The sequence below is a fragment of the Diadema antillarum genome, unplaced genomic scaffold, assembly GCF_040938485.1.
Source record: "Diadema antillarum isolate AM-2024a unplaced genomic scaffold, OU_Dant_1.0 seq00000454_RagTag, whole genome shotgun sequence".
Taxonomy (NCBI): domain Eukaryota; kingdom Metazoa; phylum Echinodermata; class Echinoidea; order Diadematoida; family Diadematidae; genus Diadema; species Diadema antillarum.
Window position 1 is genome coordinate 2,085,076 of NW_027271426.1, and position 17,362 is coordinate 2,102,437.

The window sequence follows — 17,362 nt, forward strand, 5'->3', positions numbered from 1 at the left end:
CCATGTTTCAGATAAGCATAATAAATCAAAGTGAATCCTGTTCAGTAATAATCGAATTTCATCAATCTTATCAATAAGGCTCCTGACATTAAGATGAGCGATTTTTAAACCTTTAACACGTGATAATATAGAAGAACATTTCGAGTACTCATTTCTTGGCAAAACATTAGCAGGAGGGTTTACTGAGCTTACTTCTGTGTCTTTGGCACACTCTTCGTGGCCAGCTACCTAATAGGGGCAAACTTTTGCTTTGTGACCGTATTGAGAGCAACGTCTGCATTGAAGTTGGATACCATGACGGCATGATCGCGCCCGATGATTAGGCTCACCACACAGTTCGCAGACGTTGGGATAGGGGGACATAGGCCTAGCATTATTTGTTCCGCGAACTACTGAAGCAAAGGATGGACGTAACATGGGTTTAGGCGTGATGGTGGGGGGTATTCCATAGTGTGACGGATGGGTGAACTGGGTATATCGAGGAGGGCGGACTCGCGTATTGAATGAATGGGTCGTTGCTGCAGGTTGTTGAAGAGTTGGGCGTTGTCGTGATGGAGGGGCTGCGAAGTTGGGAGGGGGTACATTGAACATTGCAAAACCAGACATGGGTTGTTGGGTATCAAGGCGAGGTTGACTCACATTTGTTGGGTCAGGACGGTATACAGGCCAGTATTGATGACGCGGAGGTGGTCGCTGTGGAGGAGGGGGTGGAGCGTTGGAGTATGTGGGTGGTTGCGTAGCTAGACGAGATTGTTGTGGAGGGGGTCGAGTAGATTGTTGGGTAGGAGGTGATGAGTTTGGGCGCGGACTTCTCGCTGTACCGGGAGGTGTGGGTTCATTGTCAGGAGGTATGTGCATTCTTGAAGATGTTTGATTCGACTTTGGTGGTGTGGGGCATCTGGCATTAGAGGGAGCGTCTAGTAGCGCATCGACAGCATGTTGAATTCTTTTCACATCCATACACAGCTGGTCGACACGAAAGTGTAGGCTTTTACACCTCATACAAATGCGTTCCATGCCCTTACATTTAAGAGCACAGATTTCGCAGGTGTTTTGTTCTTCATTGTCAGATGGTATGTGATTCACAATTGAACTGTTCCGTGAAGAGTGAAGCGAGTCATTGGCACTATCCGATGAGGTTATTTGCAAGGCAAAATGGCGGCAGATCTCAGAGTTTAAATCGGGGTATATCTGTGCCAATTCTCCTGCGTAGAAGTCTGTGGCAGAAAGTTCTTCAGGCACAGTGTTATGCACTTTCGAAATTAGATCTATAGAATAGGATACACTGTCTGTTGTGATTCCTTTTGGGAATTTGAATTTGAAAGATGGGGTGCCTGGTTGTCCCCGGCACTTATTCGTCCGTAGTGGTTTGAATTTCACTATTGCGCCATTTTGCACAGAAACAAGTGTATAGATAAGTTCAAAATATATGCACAGTATATTTACTGTAAACTTACAGAGCAAAACTTGATGGTGAATGTCACAGAGCAGTGATCCTCGGTTCCAGTATTAAAAGGCAGAAGGCATAGATGTCCCATGCAAAGAGGTAATGAAACGCACAGATTAACAATGTATGTATGGGACTAGGTAGAAATGAGTTCAGTAAATGCACACCGTGACGTGGATAAGAAGACGTCTATATCTCGATATATGCAAGATGTTAAAACATTTCCAACTCAGCAATCAATCCATGGTCATGTTAGAATGTGAGTCTCCAATATAAAACGATAGGAAGGAGAATATAACTGCGAAAAATATGAGATTGTCCTGAGGAAATGTCACACACTTCACACGTCACGTCACGTCGGGTTGCAAATTCAGGAGACCATCACCACAAGCAAACGCTTGAAGAGGACAATGGCTTCAGAAATGATAGTCTAAAGAATACGACATTGTAAGAATAATTATAAAAGTCACCACTCACTGAATGGCGATAAAGAGAGAGGGAGGGAAGAATGAGGGTAAAAAAGAACAAGGAAAAAAGTGCAAATGTGAAGTGTTTGCGTGGAAATGAGTTGAGTCAGTGGCTCAGGAAAACTATCACTTTTTCCCGTTATTCCCTCCATGGCCATTATAATTAAAAACAGTCCATAGTTTTGCTTGGATTTTTTTTTTTTTTTTGGGGGGGGGGTTAATCTTATTTCTTTTTTTGTGAGGTTCTCATTAATATTGTCAGATTCATGTAAACAGAATGGACAGAAATGAATAAAATTGTTCAATGAGTAAAGATGGCCCTAGTGGACCAACAAGGGCAGGACCCAACGGGACGAAATGGTCGTGGAAAATCGTCTTTCAGAATCACAAGAGGACTTAGTAAAATCAAGTGATATTGTATGAAGACATTAATAGAAGTATTAAACAGAGTTAACAGTGGCCCAACAACAACAAATATGATGCGAATTGGTCCAACTGTGTTCACTACTGCACCCAAAACGGACGTGCAACAATTTAGAAATGTAAAATTTGTATCTGCTCTCACTGTTTTAGGAATAGATTTTTCGTACTCTTTCGTACTCACGACCGGAAGGCGCAACAAGGAAAAGTAGAAATTACGCGGTGCGTAATATATGTCCCCGCCGGAAGTAGCATTTAGTAGCAAAATGTACAATATAGGTAAAAAGATGAAGGTCAAAGGTCAAAGAAGTCAAAGGTCAAAATTCTATGTAGAAGTTTTGAAGCCCTCACCTAGTGTCATCACATAAAGCAAACGGAATCGAAATCGGGTTAGAAATGGCGAAGGAGTAGCATTTTGTAGCCAATGTACAATATAGGGAAAAAAATCAAGGTCAAAGGTCAAAGAAGTCAAAGGTCAAAATTCTGTGTAGAAGTTTTGAAGCCCTCACCTAGTGCCATCACTTAAAGCAAACGGAATTGAAATCGGGTTACAAATGGCAAAGGAGTAGCATTTTGTAGCAAAATGTACAATATAGGTCAAAAATCAAGGTCAAAGGTCAAAGAAGTCAAAGGTCAAAATTCTGTGTAGAAGTTTTGAAGCCCTCACCTAGTGCCATCACATAAAGCAAACGGAATCAAAATCGGGTTAGAAATGGCGAAGGAGTAGCATTTTGTAGGCAATGTACAATATAGGTCAAAAATCAAGGTCAAAGGTCAAAGAAGTCAAAGGTCAAAATTCTGTGTAGAAGTTTTGAAGCCCTCACCTAGTGCCATCACTTAAAGCAAACGGAATTGAAATCGGGTTACAAATGGCGAAGGAGTAGCATTTTGTAGCAAAATGTACAATATAGGTTAAAAATCAAGGTCAAAGGTCAAAGAAGTCAAAGGTCAAAATTCTGTGTAGAAGTTTTGAAGCCCTCACCTAGTGCCATCATATAAAGCAAACGGAATCAAAATCGGGTTAGAAATGGCGAAGGAGTAGCACTTTGAAGCAAAATGTACAATATAGGTCAAAGGTCAAGGTCAAAGGTCACAATTGAAATTCTGTATAGAAGTTTCAAAGCTCCCATGTAGTGCTATCATATAAAGCAAACAGAATCAAAATCGGGTTAGAAATGGCGAAGGAGTAGCATTTTGAACATTTTGATCACACACGGACGCACACACGGACGGACACACGGACGGACACACGGACGGACGGACACACGGACGGACACACACACGTACGGAGCCCGTTTCATAGTCCCCTGCTCGAACTCGTTCGGCGGGGACAATTAAAGATACTTTTGATGAGTATCAAATCACAATTGTATATCTGGAGATCTATAGAGACCTATCCCTTTATGGGAAAATACAGATTGTTAAGACTTATGCACTATGACAAACGCAAACAGAAAAACTGACCAGAAATGAATATCATTTATCAGTAGAAAATTGATTCCATGAGGATTCCATCGGGATTAGAACCCAAAGTTGAATTATTGGGAAACTTATTTCGTCGGAAAATTTACTTCAAAAATTCCAACTCAACTATACTGATTATTTCTTTGAAGAACCTCTAGATATCGCACATTGAGAAACGTAATATAGCGACTATTCTAAAGCGTATTTCGGGTAGAATTGGTTTTGTTGCCGTAATATTTTATTTACAACTTTTTCTTGTATTCAAAACGTACGTTCAGAACCGCAACATACAATCACATAGATCTCATGTCGCGTAGACAACAAAATGGTAGAGTTTATCACTATCGCATATTAAGATTGGTGCAATTCTTACAAAAGTGTCAATATTCTGGACGAAACTGACCTCTTCACGCTATCAGCCTATGTTAAGGATTTGAGTTTTTTTCTTTTTTTTTTTTTTTACTGATTCAGACTAAAAATACGTCACACGCTAGACTATTGGAACGGTAGCCCGACCTGATTATGTTACGATGATAATGATTTAATTGAAAGCAGCAAAAGGTACTCTCATTTATACGAGGATAGAGCGAAAGGAGTATACAGACCCTGTTAGCTGAGTCAGTGGCTCAAGGAAATTATCAATCTTGCCCATTATTCCCCTCCATTGTCATTATACTTAATGACAGTGTTTTGTTTGTTTGTTTGTTTTTCTGGGGGGGGGGGGGTCCAAGTTGTGATCAATATTGTCATGGTCATATCAACAGCATGGAATGAGTAAAATTCTTCAAAGAGCAAGATTCCCACCACACACAATTATATTCATCAGTTATGAATGTAATGTACTCGTGATTTCATTTGATTTTGTGCCATGATTTTGTATATCCTTATATACTTATAATTTATGTGTTCTTTGTCATGGATGGTTATTGTAGACACAACACTGTTTGGTTTGTGTGGAAACTTAATAAATGAAGTGAAATGGAATGAAATGAGAAATGACCTTTTAGTGGACTGACAAGGGCAAGTCCCAATGGGACGAAATGATGGTTCAAATCTTCGTCCACACTCACAAGAATAGTAACATAAAAATGTTGAATGATGGAAACTTAATAAATGAAGCGAAATGGAATGAAATGAAAAATGACCTTTTGGTGGACTGACAAGGGCAGGTCCCAATGAGACGAAATTATGGTTCAAATCTTCGTCCACACTCACAAGAATAGTAAAATAGAAATGTTGTATGAAGACATTCGAAAAAAAAAGATAATGTAAAAAACAGAGTTATTGGTTGCCCAACCTGTTTTCTAGGTGAAGATGGGTATGTTCGTAGCAGTAAATGACCATTAACATGACAGCATTAGAATGTAGCCATAATGTAAAATAAAGATAGAATACTACCTGATGTATTGTGTAGCGTCATGGAAAGCATACCCAATTATGCAGTGCCCCGATTGAGTTGATAACAGAAAGAAAAAATGTTGGATGCATACAATAAGTAGATCAATAGTGTTTTTCAAAAGAAAATGATGTAAACTCCCAAAGCAAGTAACAGATGCATCCCAGGAATAAAGCAATGAGGTAATACTCCTAATTTTTCTCCTAGCACTTCATCCGCACGAGTGGTCTATACAACAGAACATTCCTCTACACAATGGTGACCTTACGTCTCACATTGATCACTTCTATGAGTATGGTTCATTGCTCTTATAACACCCAAACTCGGAAAAAGTGCAATTTGTCATTGTTGTCTTTAGGTTCATGTGCTCAGTCATGCATGATGTTTGTGAGCATAATCAGGTATCAATGGAAAGAAGACGAGTTTCCCTATCCTCACAACCAACATCGCGCTCTCCATTACTGATAATTAGAAAATAGAAGCCCTTCAAAGTTGGATTACCTTTTTTTATACGAACTGTGGAGGAAAACAAGATATTACTTATGTGATGTCAATACCAAGCTTATAGTTGACGGTTGAAGACGTAAGGATGCCATGTGCGACTTTTAATTGATCAAAATTTGTTATTGCGGCCTTTTTTCTGTGTTGTCTGGTGCGTCTCTAGATTGTTATGACCGTATCATCAGTTTACCGTGGCGCCCCGAGTGCAGTTTTTCTTTTTCTTTTGACGTGTTGGAGAGTTTGCACCAGATAACGGGATGATCCCTCTCCGTAGTGGTGACGTAACGGCGAGAGAGAAATCCCCTCATATTGAACGAACTTTCTGACCTGCAGAATATGCGTGTTTGGCGATCTTCCCTGGTGTGTATGCTCTTCTTCACTGTAAAACACGTTGTATGAAAGGGCCTGTGTGGGCAGCAGCAATACTGTGCCACTACAGTCAAACCGCCTTTCCCTGGCTTCGAACCCGAGTGCTTCTTGTACTCCAGTAAAACAAAACAAAAAAATAAATAAATAAAAATAAAAATCACGGTCGTCCTCCGTTAACTAAAGATACATTCCTAGGTGAATTAAACTTCTTTCTCAGGTGTATCTTCAGGCCACAATACATATGAAATCGTGAAGGGACGTTTCACGGCTTTCCCCTACAACAATTCGAAGAAGACACACACACACACACACACACACACACACACACACATATATATATATACATATATATATATATATATATATATATATATATGTGTGTGTGTGTGTGTGTATACATATATATATAAGATGAAGTTGGCCAAAAATATATAACCAGTCTATTTCTTCATTTCCTCGTGGAGCCAATACGTGAATTATATAGCCAGAAGACGACGCGTGGCTGTTGTACTGCATTATATAGCCACTAACGTTTTGTACTGCTGCCATATGCTGTATTATTGTCGACAACATAAGAATAATTATTTTTATATTATTAAAGTCTCCTGTTATTGAACACACAATATGAAGATATAGAATTGGAGTTTTTGTTATACACCTTCACTTCAATTAATAACACGACTTGATATGAAATGTACTAAACAACATGAAATTAATTATGTATATTATTATTATTGTATTCTGTTATATAATTACGAATTTGTTAATGACATAGCCACTATAGACTCACGCTAGTTAGATTTATATTGTTACGAGTGTAGCTACACGAGTCAGTCATTTCTGTATCATTACAGCCCTGATGAAGGTCCTAACGAGACCGAATGCTCGGCAATAAACACGCACGTTGATCAATATAGCTACGTCCACGAATGCTCTTCTTCTCGCACTGAATATAAATAATGAAGGAGCTACACTGGTGCTGTAAATGGTCGAGACCCCTTCTCGCACTCCATATATATATATATATATATATATATATATATATATATGAGGAGTTTGTTCGCAAAAACCGATAAGTCCATATTTGACAAATGGAGATATTTCCGATTAAAGGTCAAGAAAAATAAAGAGAATGATAAGATTTTTTGTGCTTCTTTTCACCATAACTTCAAAAATGTACCTTTATATGTAATGACCAATATATCATTTAAAGGACAAGTTCACCTTCATAAACATAAGGATTGAGAAAATGTAGCAATATTAGTAGAACACATCATTGAAAGTTCGAGGAAAATCGGACAATCCGTTCAAAAGCTATGATTTTTGAAGTTTTTGTGCAGTAACCGCTGGATGACAGGACTACTGCAGTGTACGATGTCACACGCGTACAACAATATAAGGAAAATATAAGGAGAATTTCACAAAATTTCGTCTTTTGAAAAAAAGTACACATTCCCTTGACTCATTACCGATTATGGGTAATATTATTCTCCCCTGCCTTTAGAAAGAGGCAAGTCAAATGCTCTTTTGTTATGTGAAAAATTGAAAATATGTTGAATTTTCTTTACATTTTCTTTATTAGTAGGCGGCGAGTTGTCACAATATTGGGGTGTTCTTAAAATTTTCTGTAGATTTTGATTTTTTGTGCTATTTCCCCTATTTTGGGGGTGCTGAACGCGAATCCACTTGTTGCCATTTTTCTAACTGACGTCTTCACCCGTTGCCATGGCAATGCCTTATTTTCCTTAAAAGAACATGTATTCTTCATTAAAAATCATAAAAACATGATGTAAACACCAAAATATGTCATTATAAATCCATTTTAATCAGACTTGAGAAAGAATACAATTTTCATAATGTCATAGTTACCTTATAGCAATGACGAGGGTTACCATGGCAACAACTATTTATAAAGAAAAATCATATTTTTCATAAAAAAGCAAGAAAACATGACAAGATTGAGTGGAATATTCATCATAAATTACTATTATAGATTATCAGCTTATTTTTCCACTATGTTAATTTCACATCATTTTCGTTGCTATAGCAACATCATGACAAAAGCTGCCTTTTAAAGAAAAATAAGCACTGCGATTGAAAGAAAAGCAAGAATACGTCCATAGATGATAAATTTCTGTATAGTGAGATTTTTTTTAGCTATTTCCTTTATTTTGTCGGTGCCAAACACGAATCGACCTGTTGCCATATTTCTAAATGACATCTTTAGCCGTTGCCATGGCAACAAATAATTTCTTTGAAATAACATGTATTCTTCATTAAACATCACAAACGCATGCTAAAAACACCAAAATAAGTCAATATAAACGTATCACGCTTCAATCAAATTAAAAATCACAATTTCAGACTGTCACAGCAACCTCATAGCAATAACGGTTGCCATGGTAACAGCTATTTTTAAAAGAAAATGATTTTTTTCATCAAAAAGCATGAAAAGATGGAAAGTTTGAGTAGCATACTCATTACAAATTGCTATGATAATTATCAGCTTTTTTACTACGTTCATGCCACATTATTATCGTTGCTATGGCAACAACTTTTTTTTTCCCTGGAAAGGACAAGTATCCTTCTAAAAGAAAAACTAGATAAATAAATGATCAATTTTTGTTTATTATAATTATATAATTTTTTATTATTACCTTTAAAAGAATGTGTATTCTTTATTAAAAACATCATAAAAACATGCAGTAAACACCGAATTAAGCCAATCTAAACTTCCTTTAATCAAATTAAAAATCACAATTCTTATAACGCCATGGTTACCCCATAGCAAAGATGGTTGCCATGGTAACAACTATTTTAAAGAAAGTAGTGATACTGTCATAAAAAAGCAAGAAAATGTGACAAGATCGGGTGGAATATTGATTAGTAACTATTATCATGACTATCACCTCTTTCCCATTATGTTCATTTCACTTCCTTTTCGTTGCTATAGCAACAACATGACAAAAACTGCCTTTTAAAGAAAAAAATAGGTATTTCAATTAACAGGAAAGTAAGAATGAAGTAAATCCGTAGATAATACATTTCTGTAAGAGTTAGATTTTTTGTGTTCTTTCCCTTATTTTGGGAGTGCCGTACACCAATCCACCTGTTGCCATATTTCTAATTGACATCTTTAGCCGTTGCCATGGCAACAAATTATTTTCTTTAAAAGAACATGTATTCCTCATTAAACATTATGAAAACTTACTGTAATTTCCAACAGATGTCAATATGAACATATTTCTCTGATTAAATTAAATATCACAATTTCCGAATATCACAGCTACCTCATAGTGATGACGGTCACCGTGGCAACAGCTATTTTTTAAAGAAAATAATGATTTTTTTTTATCAAAAAGCATGAAATCATGAAAAGATTGATTGAAAAAGTGATTTCATTACCAGTTAAGGTCTAACTATCTGTCAGCTTTTTTTTACTATGCTAATCTCACATTATTATCGTTGCTATAGCAAAAACATGAGGAAAACTTTCTTTCATATAGGAAGAAGAACTGTTTCATTAAAAAGGAAAGAAAGAATAAAATGAATAACTGACCAATTTCAGAAAAAGTTTAAATCTTTTGTGCTTTTTCATCTCTTTTGGGGATGGTGAACAGGAATGCACATGTGCGTGGTAATTTTTTAAAATGATGTCTTCAGCCGTTGCCATGGCAACAAATTATTTTCTTTAAAAGAACATGTGTTCTTCTTCAAACATTATGAAAACATGTTGTTAACACGAAAATGTGTCAAGATAAACATGTCTCTTTAATTTAGTAAAACATCATGATTTTTCAATTTCATGGTTACCTCATAGCAATGACAGTTGTCATGGTAATAACAATTGTTACGAATTTGCCCATGTTACGAATTTGCCCATGTAATCATTTTTAGAATATAGTTTCATGTTTTAGGATCATGTGTATGCGATCACACGTGCATGATCGCGAATGTTTGTAAACACCACCGGTTACGTAATCTCCTTTTGAGTCACTCGTTTTGAACCGCAGCCTTACACACTTCGCCCAGGTTGAGTTTAATGTTATGAATATATTAAGTTGGGCGTGCCTGACGGAATTTTCCATGTATGTAATAATGTTCATGTTAAGGATACATTGGTCGCGTCAGTCGACTATCGGACTCCGGTTAGAGAGGACCGTTATCACTTTCTCGGCGTTTTTGTCTACAATCTTGGGAGGAATTGCTTTCCCCAAGGAACGTGCTCTGCTAAGTGAATTTTAGGTGCTAAGAGGCGAGATGAACCAGGATATGCCTATTTGCCTCTAGCCCGTTTTCTTTCGACGACGACGGCGACAATAAGTTTTCGTCGATGTCCAGGTGAACCACCAGATGGTTTTGAGCCAACGCCCACCTGTGGTTGCTGCACGGTGACTAGTGGGAGCCGCGCCGAGGTCGATACAGGGCGCCGAGACGCTGTGAGGGACCACGCACACCCAGCGGCCAACGCCCTTCTGCCTGGCACAGTCACAGCGCTGCAAACTGTGCTGAGATAGCGTCGCCCGCTGACCCGACGACGTCCCGTGTATTGACGCGTCCTCCACGTGATAGCGTCTGACGTCGCCTCCCCGCCACGTCGCCGATGAGTTGGGCCCCGACGTTGACTCTCTTAGGGTGAAACCCTGGCCAGGTATTATACAATCTGAACTTATGTTTTCTTAGTTGAAACGATCCCGTCTATCTTTCATTGTTATGGTTGATTTCGCTGTAATGTGTTAAACAACAATTTTGTTATTCCGGTTGGAAACTGATTGTTAAATAATTTCCTAATAAAAACCCGGAAGATTTGTTCCTTTCAATTCACTGAGACCGCCTTGCATTCATTTGTGTGAACTTGACCGTAACAAAGTGGGGGCTTGTCCGGGAAGCCGAATTTCGCAAGCCTTATACAGTATATTACATTGTCCAATTAGGTCTAAATAAGCTTGTTTTTGTGCTGCTGTTCTACTGTTGCAAACTTTACAGTCAAGCTTTCATTGTTGTGTTAATTGCGGAGTAGACTGAACCATGTCTAGGGAATTTTCAGTACAGGATTTTGTGGACGGTGATGTTTCTCTGCCAAGGATTAAACAGTTGAGAAAGGCCGAATTGAAAGAAGTAGCAACCCATGTAGGTGTTGAACTAGACCCAAAATTTCGTAAAGATGAGTTGATTGATACTTTAGCAAAGCATTTCAACCTTGTTCCGGTTCATGAAGCTCACTCAAAGGCTGATGTTAGTCTAGAATTAGCACGCATCGAGTTAGAGAAGCTGAGGTTGGAAACGCAATCCAAACAGCTGGAGCTGCGCAAAGCCGAAATTGATCTAGAATCTAGGCAGCGTCAGACATATTATTTTGATGTAGCTAAGAACACCAGACTTGTGCCGAAATTCCATGAAGACGAAGTAGACTCGTTCTTCAGTGCGTTTGAGAAGATGGCCAAGCGACTTGATTGGCCCACCGAGTATTGGACCGTTCTTGTTCAGACAGCACTCACGGGCAAAGCACAAGAGGTGTTTTCGTCCCTATCAGAACTTGACTCGGAGGATTATGACGTAGTAAAAGCTGTCATCGTTTCTGCGTATGAGCTGGTACCGGAGGCGTATCGCCAGCGCTTCCGTGAGGCGAGAAAGAAACCTGGTCAAACGTATGTAGAGTTAGCGCGCGAAAAGAGTGCAAATTTTGATCGGTGGATTTCTTCTCTTAAAGTCCCACGCACGTATGATTCTCTTAGAGAGGTCATGACACTCGAGTCGTTTAAGGACTCTCTCCCGAGTCATGTTAGAGCTCACATTGAAGAACAGAAGGGTCTTGACTTGCGTAATGCTGCAATAGTAGCTGACGAATTTGACTTGCTACATAGGTCACAGAAAGGAGCTAATGGTGGCTTTGCTCCAAAGTGGAAACGCGCTGATGGGGGTGCGTATCCAGCAAAGCCCAATAGGAATTTTGGGAAAGGCATACAGTCCCAGCCAATGAACAAACCGGATTGTTCGAGTCAATCGGGTAGCTCGGATACGAAGTCGGATAGGCCAGCTTTTAGGCCGGATGATAATCCGAATCGCGTTGGTGGCAAGCGCGAGGTAACATGCCAGTATTGTTCCAAGAAGGGACATGTTAAAACACAATGTTGGAAGTTACAAAGGGATGGTAAAAAACAGGGCGCCAAACCTGTACTCGCAACTTCGGGCGAACGAACTCGTGTTGATGTTTCAGGGCATGGCCGTCCTGAAGACATGCGTAGAGCTAATAGCCCTGGAAGTGTAGATAACCTGTCGGAATGTTACCGCAGCTTCATGTCAAAGGGTGAGGTCTCTTGGCAGTCGGGTGACGGTGCAGTGCAGCCGGTGAGAATCCTGCGGGACACCGGAGCAGCACAGTCTCTCCTTGTAGGCGATGTGAGTAGATTGCCTGCTGATGGTTCAGCTTGTGCTAGCGCACTGATACAGGGTATTGAGGGAAGCTACATTTCTGTACCTTTGTATAGGATACACTTGAAGAGTGACTTAGTCACTGGAGTGGTTATGGTTGGTGTGGTTCCCGGTCTGCCCATGGATGGGGTTGATTTATTGATGGGGAACGATTTGGCTGGGGGAAAGGTCTCAGTCTCACCAATTGTGTCAAGTGATCCGGTTGTCGAACCTGAAACTGAAAAGTTGCAAGAAGAATTCCCGGGTATATTTCCTGCTTGTGTGGTGACGAGGTCACAATCCGGTCAGGTGAAGCACGACGAGGCAGATGATTTTGAGTCTGTGGATGACTCTGTTCGGTTGGCAGAAACTTTTTTGCTAACTTAGATGATGTTTCTGCTCAGTCTAATGAGGGCGAGTATTGCCGTTCTTCCCTGATTGCAGCGCAGCAGAAAGATTCGACGCTTCAACGCCTGCTGCTTACTGCTGTTTCCGAGGAGGAAGCTGCTAAGACGCCGGAGTGCTTCTACTTGAGATCTGGTGTTTTGATGAGGAAGTGGCGACCCCCTAACAGGCCAGCCAGTGAAAGTTGGTCAGTGGTTCACCAGATTGTGTTGCCAGTGAGCTATCGTAGGGAGATACTGAGAGTTGCTCATGAGATTCCCATGGGAGGCCACGTCGGCATTAGGAAAACTCAGTCAAGAGTAATGAAGCACTTCTACTGGCCTAAACTTCACAAGGACGTGGTAGACTTTTGTAAGACATGTCATACTTGTCAGGTTGTGGGCAAGCCCCAGCCCTCCATCAAACCTGCCCCCCTCATTCCTATCCCTGCTGTGGGAGAGCCTTTTAGTCGAGTCCTGATAGATTGTGTCGGTCCCTTGCCTCGAACCAAATCGGGTAATAAATACTTGCTGACCATTATGGATGTTTCGACTAGATTTCCCGAGGCCATCCCAATGAAAAAAGTCACGGCTAAGGCTGTGGTTGACTCACTGTTACAATTCTTCACACGCTATGGTCTGCCCAAGGAGATACAATCAGATCAGGGCTCCAATTTTATGTCTGGTCTCTTCCAAGAAGTGATGCACGAACTGGGCGTTCGTCAGTTGAAATCCACGGCGTACCATCCACAATCCCAAGGCGCCATAGAAAGATTTCACCAGACTTTCAAGACCATGCTCAAGGCTTATTGTGAAGAGCACTCAGAGGATTGGGATCGTGGGGTGTCTTTCCTACTCTTTGCTGTGAGGGATTCGCCAGGCGAGTCTACGGGGTATAGCCCTTTTGAGCTCGTATATGGGCACGAAGTCCGCGGCCCTCTGAAGTTGATTAAGGAGATGTTCTTGGAGGTAGAGGACGATGCTGGGAAGGTCAATGTCCTCGATTACGTGTCTGAGTTCAAGGGTAGGCTCTCGAGTGCATGCGATCTCGCTAAAGGACACTTGCAGGCCTCTCAGCAAAAGATGAAAAATTGGGCCGACCAGAAGGCGGAAAAGAGAAGCTTCAAACCTGGTGACGAGGTGTTAGTGTTGTTACCATTTCCTGGGGAGCCCTTGAAGGCAAAGTTCAGTGGGCCGTATGTTGTCTCAAGAAAGTTGAACGAGGTAAACTACATCATCAGTACGCCTGACAGACGTAAGAGACAACGTGTCTGTCATATCAACATGATCAAAATGTATCATGAGCGTGCTGATGAGCCGGTTGTGGGTGTCACCACTCTTGTAGGCAATCGGGAGGGCCCTCCGGGGGTGGGAGATTCAGAACCAGAAGACATGACACCTCCTATCACTGAACCCTTGACCCCAAAGTTGTCGAATTCACTGGTGCTAGAAAACTTGCAGTCGAAACTAGGTCACCTTACGGAGGAACAAAGTCGTGAGATAGGCAATCTCCTTAGAGAATACCCACAGATCTGTACTGACAAACCAGGTAGGACGACTCTAGTTACTCACCATGTTAACGTTGAGGGTGCCGACCCAATTAAACAACACCCTTATAGGTTGAGCCCAGAAAAGAGACATCAGGTTCGAGAAGAGGTCAGAAAAATGCTCGATGATGACATTATTGAACCCAGTAACAGTGCATGGAGTTCTCCCATAGTCATGGTACCCAAGCCTGATGGTAGTAACCGATTTTGCATCGATTACCGTAAGGTAAACAAGGTGACCAAAACTGACTCGTACCCACTGCCCCGACTTGAGGACTGCATAGACCAAATAGGGAATGCAAAATTTGTGACGAAAATTGATCTACTCAAGGGGTACTGGCAGGTGCCCCTGTCTGACGAAGCGCGAGAGATATCGGCATTTGTGACACCAGACGGACTTTTTCAGAGTAAGGTGATGCCATTTGGGCTTAAAAACGCCCCAGCCACCTTTCAACGGTTAATGAATGATGTGACACGGGATGTTGACGGTTGTGTTGTATACATAGACGACGTGGTAGTCTATAGCGACACCTGGGAGTCCCACATCAGACAGCTGAGGGCGCTTTTCGATAAATTGTCAGAAGCCAATCTGGTCATTAACCTCCAGAAAAGTGAGTTCACGAAGGCTCAGGTCACATATCTAGGTCACGTAGTAGGTCAAGGTCATGTCTCCCCGCGGGAAGCAAAAATCGAGGCCATACTGGCCTTTCCCCCGCCAAGAACGAAACGAGAGATACTGCGCTTTCTAGGCATGTGCGGGTTCTATCGCAGATTTGTACACAATTTCAGTACAATAGCTGCCCCTCTGACGAACCTGCTAAAGAAAGGAACGAAGTTCGTTTGGTCCTCTGACTGTCAAACGGCGTTTGAAAGTTTGAAGGCTATTTTGACACGTGACCCAGTGCTGGTTGCCCCCGACTTTGGGAAACCATTCAAGTTAGCCGTGGACGCTAGTGACGTAGGTGTAGGGGCCGTCTTGTTTCAGAGTGATGGAAATCAGGTGGATAGACCCGTGAGTTACTTTTCTAGGAAGCTAAATGGGCATCAGCAGAAGTATTCCACAGTAGAAAAAGAAACACTTGGCCTCGTACTAGCCCTACAGCACTTTAGTGTGTACACAGGGAGTGGTGGTGGCGATATACAGGTGTACACAGACCACAACCCACTCTCCTTTCTGGAGAAGTTCAAGAGCAAGAATGGCAGGCTTTTTCGGTGGAGTCTCCTCTTGCAACCTTTCTCACTCAAAATATCCCACATCTCTGGCAGAGCTAACATTATCCCAGATGCACTGTCGAGGGTGTAGTTTTGTTTACCCGAAAAGTAAGTAGGGAGTGTTCTTTCTAGATTTTGTATAACGTCTTAAGACGAGATGTTAGCTTCTCTCTTTTGTAAGATTGCATGCGACAGTTGAAACCATAAGAGATATTAGGCTGTGTTATATCTCTATAGCTGGAGGGGTTGAAATGAATCTGAAAGAATAGAAAGACAATGTTCAAAAGTTGTTTTTTTTTGCGACAGGACATATCAACGAGAGTATTTTGTAAAGGAGAAATAAAATGGCTCCTTTTGAAATATTATGGTGTTTCCCTTTAACAGGAAACGTTTACAGTAACTACTCCCCAAACTGTTACCGGTATTTGTATGGAAAACATTATGTACAAACATGAAAGAAGTTTATGATACAGGTCTGTCACAATACAGACAGAATGCCAAACTTATAGCAAAGCGAAGAGATGATGTTGTGAAACACATGCGATAATGTTCCCGTGTTATTATAATCTGAACTGGTTAAATAATGTGTATTTAGTGTGCATTTGAGCCATTCTGTGAGCAGTTGCCTTATATAGTGAGTGGATACCCTAAGAAGTTCAGAAATAGCCGATGTTTGTTATTTGTTACAAATTATGCAGGATGATGAAGTTGAAATTTGTAACGTGTTTTGATATATAACGAAAATATTACTTCAGAGTAATATTTTCTCTCTTAGGGGTGGGGGTGTTACGAATTTGCCCATGTTACGAATTTGCCCATGTAATCATTTTTAGAATATAGTTTCATGTTTTAGGATCATGTGTATGCGATCACACGTGCATGATCGCGAATGTTTGTAAACACCACCGGTTACGTAATCTCCTTTTGAGTCACTCGTTTTGAACCGCAGCCTTACACACTTCGCCCAGGTTGAGTTTAATGTTATGAATATATTAAGTTGGGCGTGCCTGACGGAATTTTCCATGTATGTAATAATGTTCATGTTAAGGATACATTGGTCGCGTCAGTCGACTATCGGACTCCGGTTAGAGAGGACCGTTATCACTTTCTCGGCGTTTTTGTCTACAATCTTGGGAGGAATTGCTTTCCCCAAGGAACGTGCTCTGCTAAGTGAATTTTAGGTGCTAAGAGGCGAGATGAACCAGGATATGCCTATTTGCCTCTAGCCCGTTTTCTTTCGACGACGACGGCGACAATAAGTTTTCGTCGATGTCCAGGTGAACCACCAGATGGTTTTGAGCCAACGCCCACCTGTGGTTGCTGCACGGTGACTAGTGGGAGCCGCGCCGAGGTCGATACAGGGCGCCGAGACGCTGTGAGGGACCACGCACACCCAGCGGCCAACGCCCTTCTGCCTGGCACAGTCACAGCGCTGCAAACTGTGCTGAGATAGCGTCGCCCGCTGACCCGACGACGTCCCGTGTATTGACGCGTCCTCCACGTGATAGCGTCTGACGTCGCCTCCCCGCCACGTCGCCGATGAGTTGGGCCCCGACGTTGACTCTCTTAGGGTGAAACCCTGGCCAGGTATTATACAATCTGAACTTATGTTTTCTTAGTTGAAACGATCCCGTCTATCTTTCATTGTTATGGTTGATTTCGCTGTAATGTGTTAAACAACAATTTTGTTATTCCGGTTGGAAACTGATTGTTAAATAATTTCCTAATAAAAACCCGGAAGATTT

At 41.1% G+C, this 17,362-nt stretch overlaps 1 protein-coding gene across 1 annotated transcript; it reads left to right on the forward strand.

The window, feature by feature from the left end:
• Positions 1-11,092: 11,092 nt before the first annotated feature.
• On the forward strand, positions 11,093-17,070 carry LOC139732890 (uncharacterized). Its single transcript, XM_071643726.1, has 3 exons — positions 11,093-12,829; positions 12,880-15,604; positions 16,799-17,070. Exons 1-3 carry the CDS (start codon positions 11,093-11,095, stop codon positions 17,068-17,070), a joined length of 4,734 nt encoding a protein of 1,577 aa, XP_071499827.1.
• The last annotated feature ends 292 nt before the right edge of the window (positions 17,071-17,362 follow it).

What these genes read in the sequence shown, in the direction of transcription:
- LOC139732890 (XM_071643726.1), top strand. Translation starts at nt 11,093, where the DNA reads ATGTCTAGGGAATTTTCAGTACAGGATTTTGTGGACGGTGATGTTTCT. An exon ending in TTGAGTCTGTGGATGACTCT is followed by an intron (nt 12,830 to 12,879) that starts GTTCGGTTGGCA and finishes GTTTCTGCTCAG; the next exon opens with TCTAATGAGGGCGAGTATTG. An exon ending in GAAGTTCAAGAGCAAGAATG is followed by an intron (nt 15,605 to 16,798) that starts GCAGGCTTTTTC and finishes AGTGAATTTTAG; the next exon opens with GTGCTAAGAGGCGAGATGAA.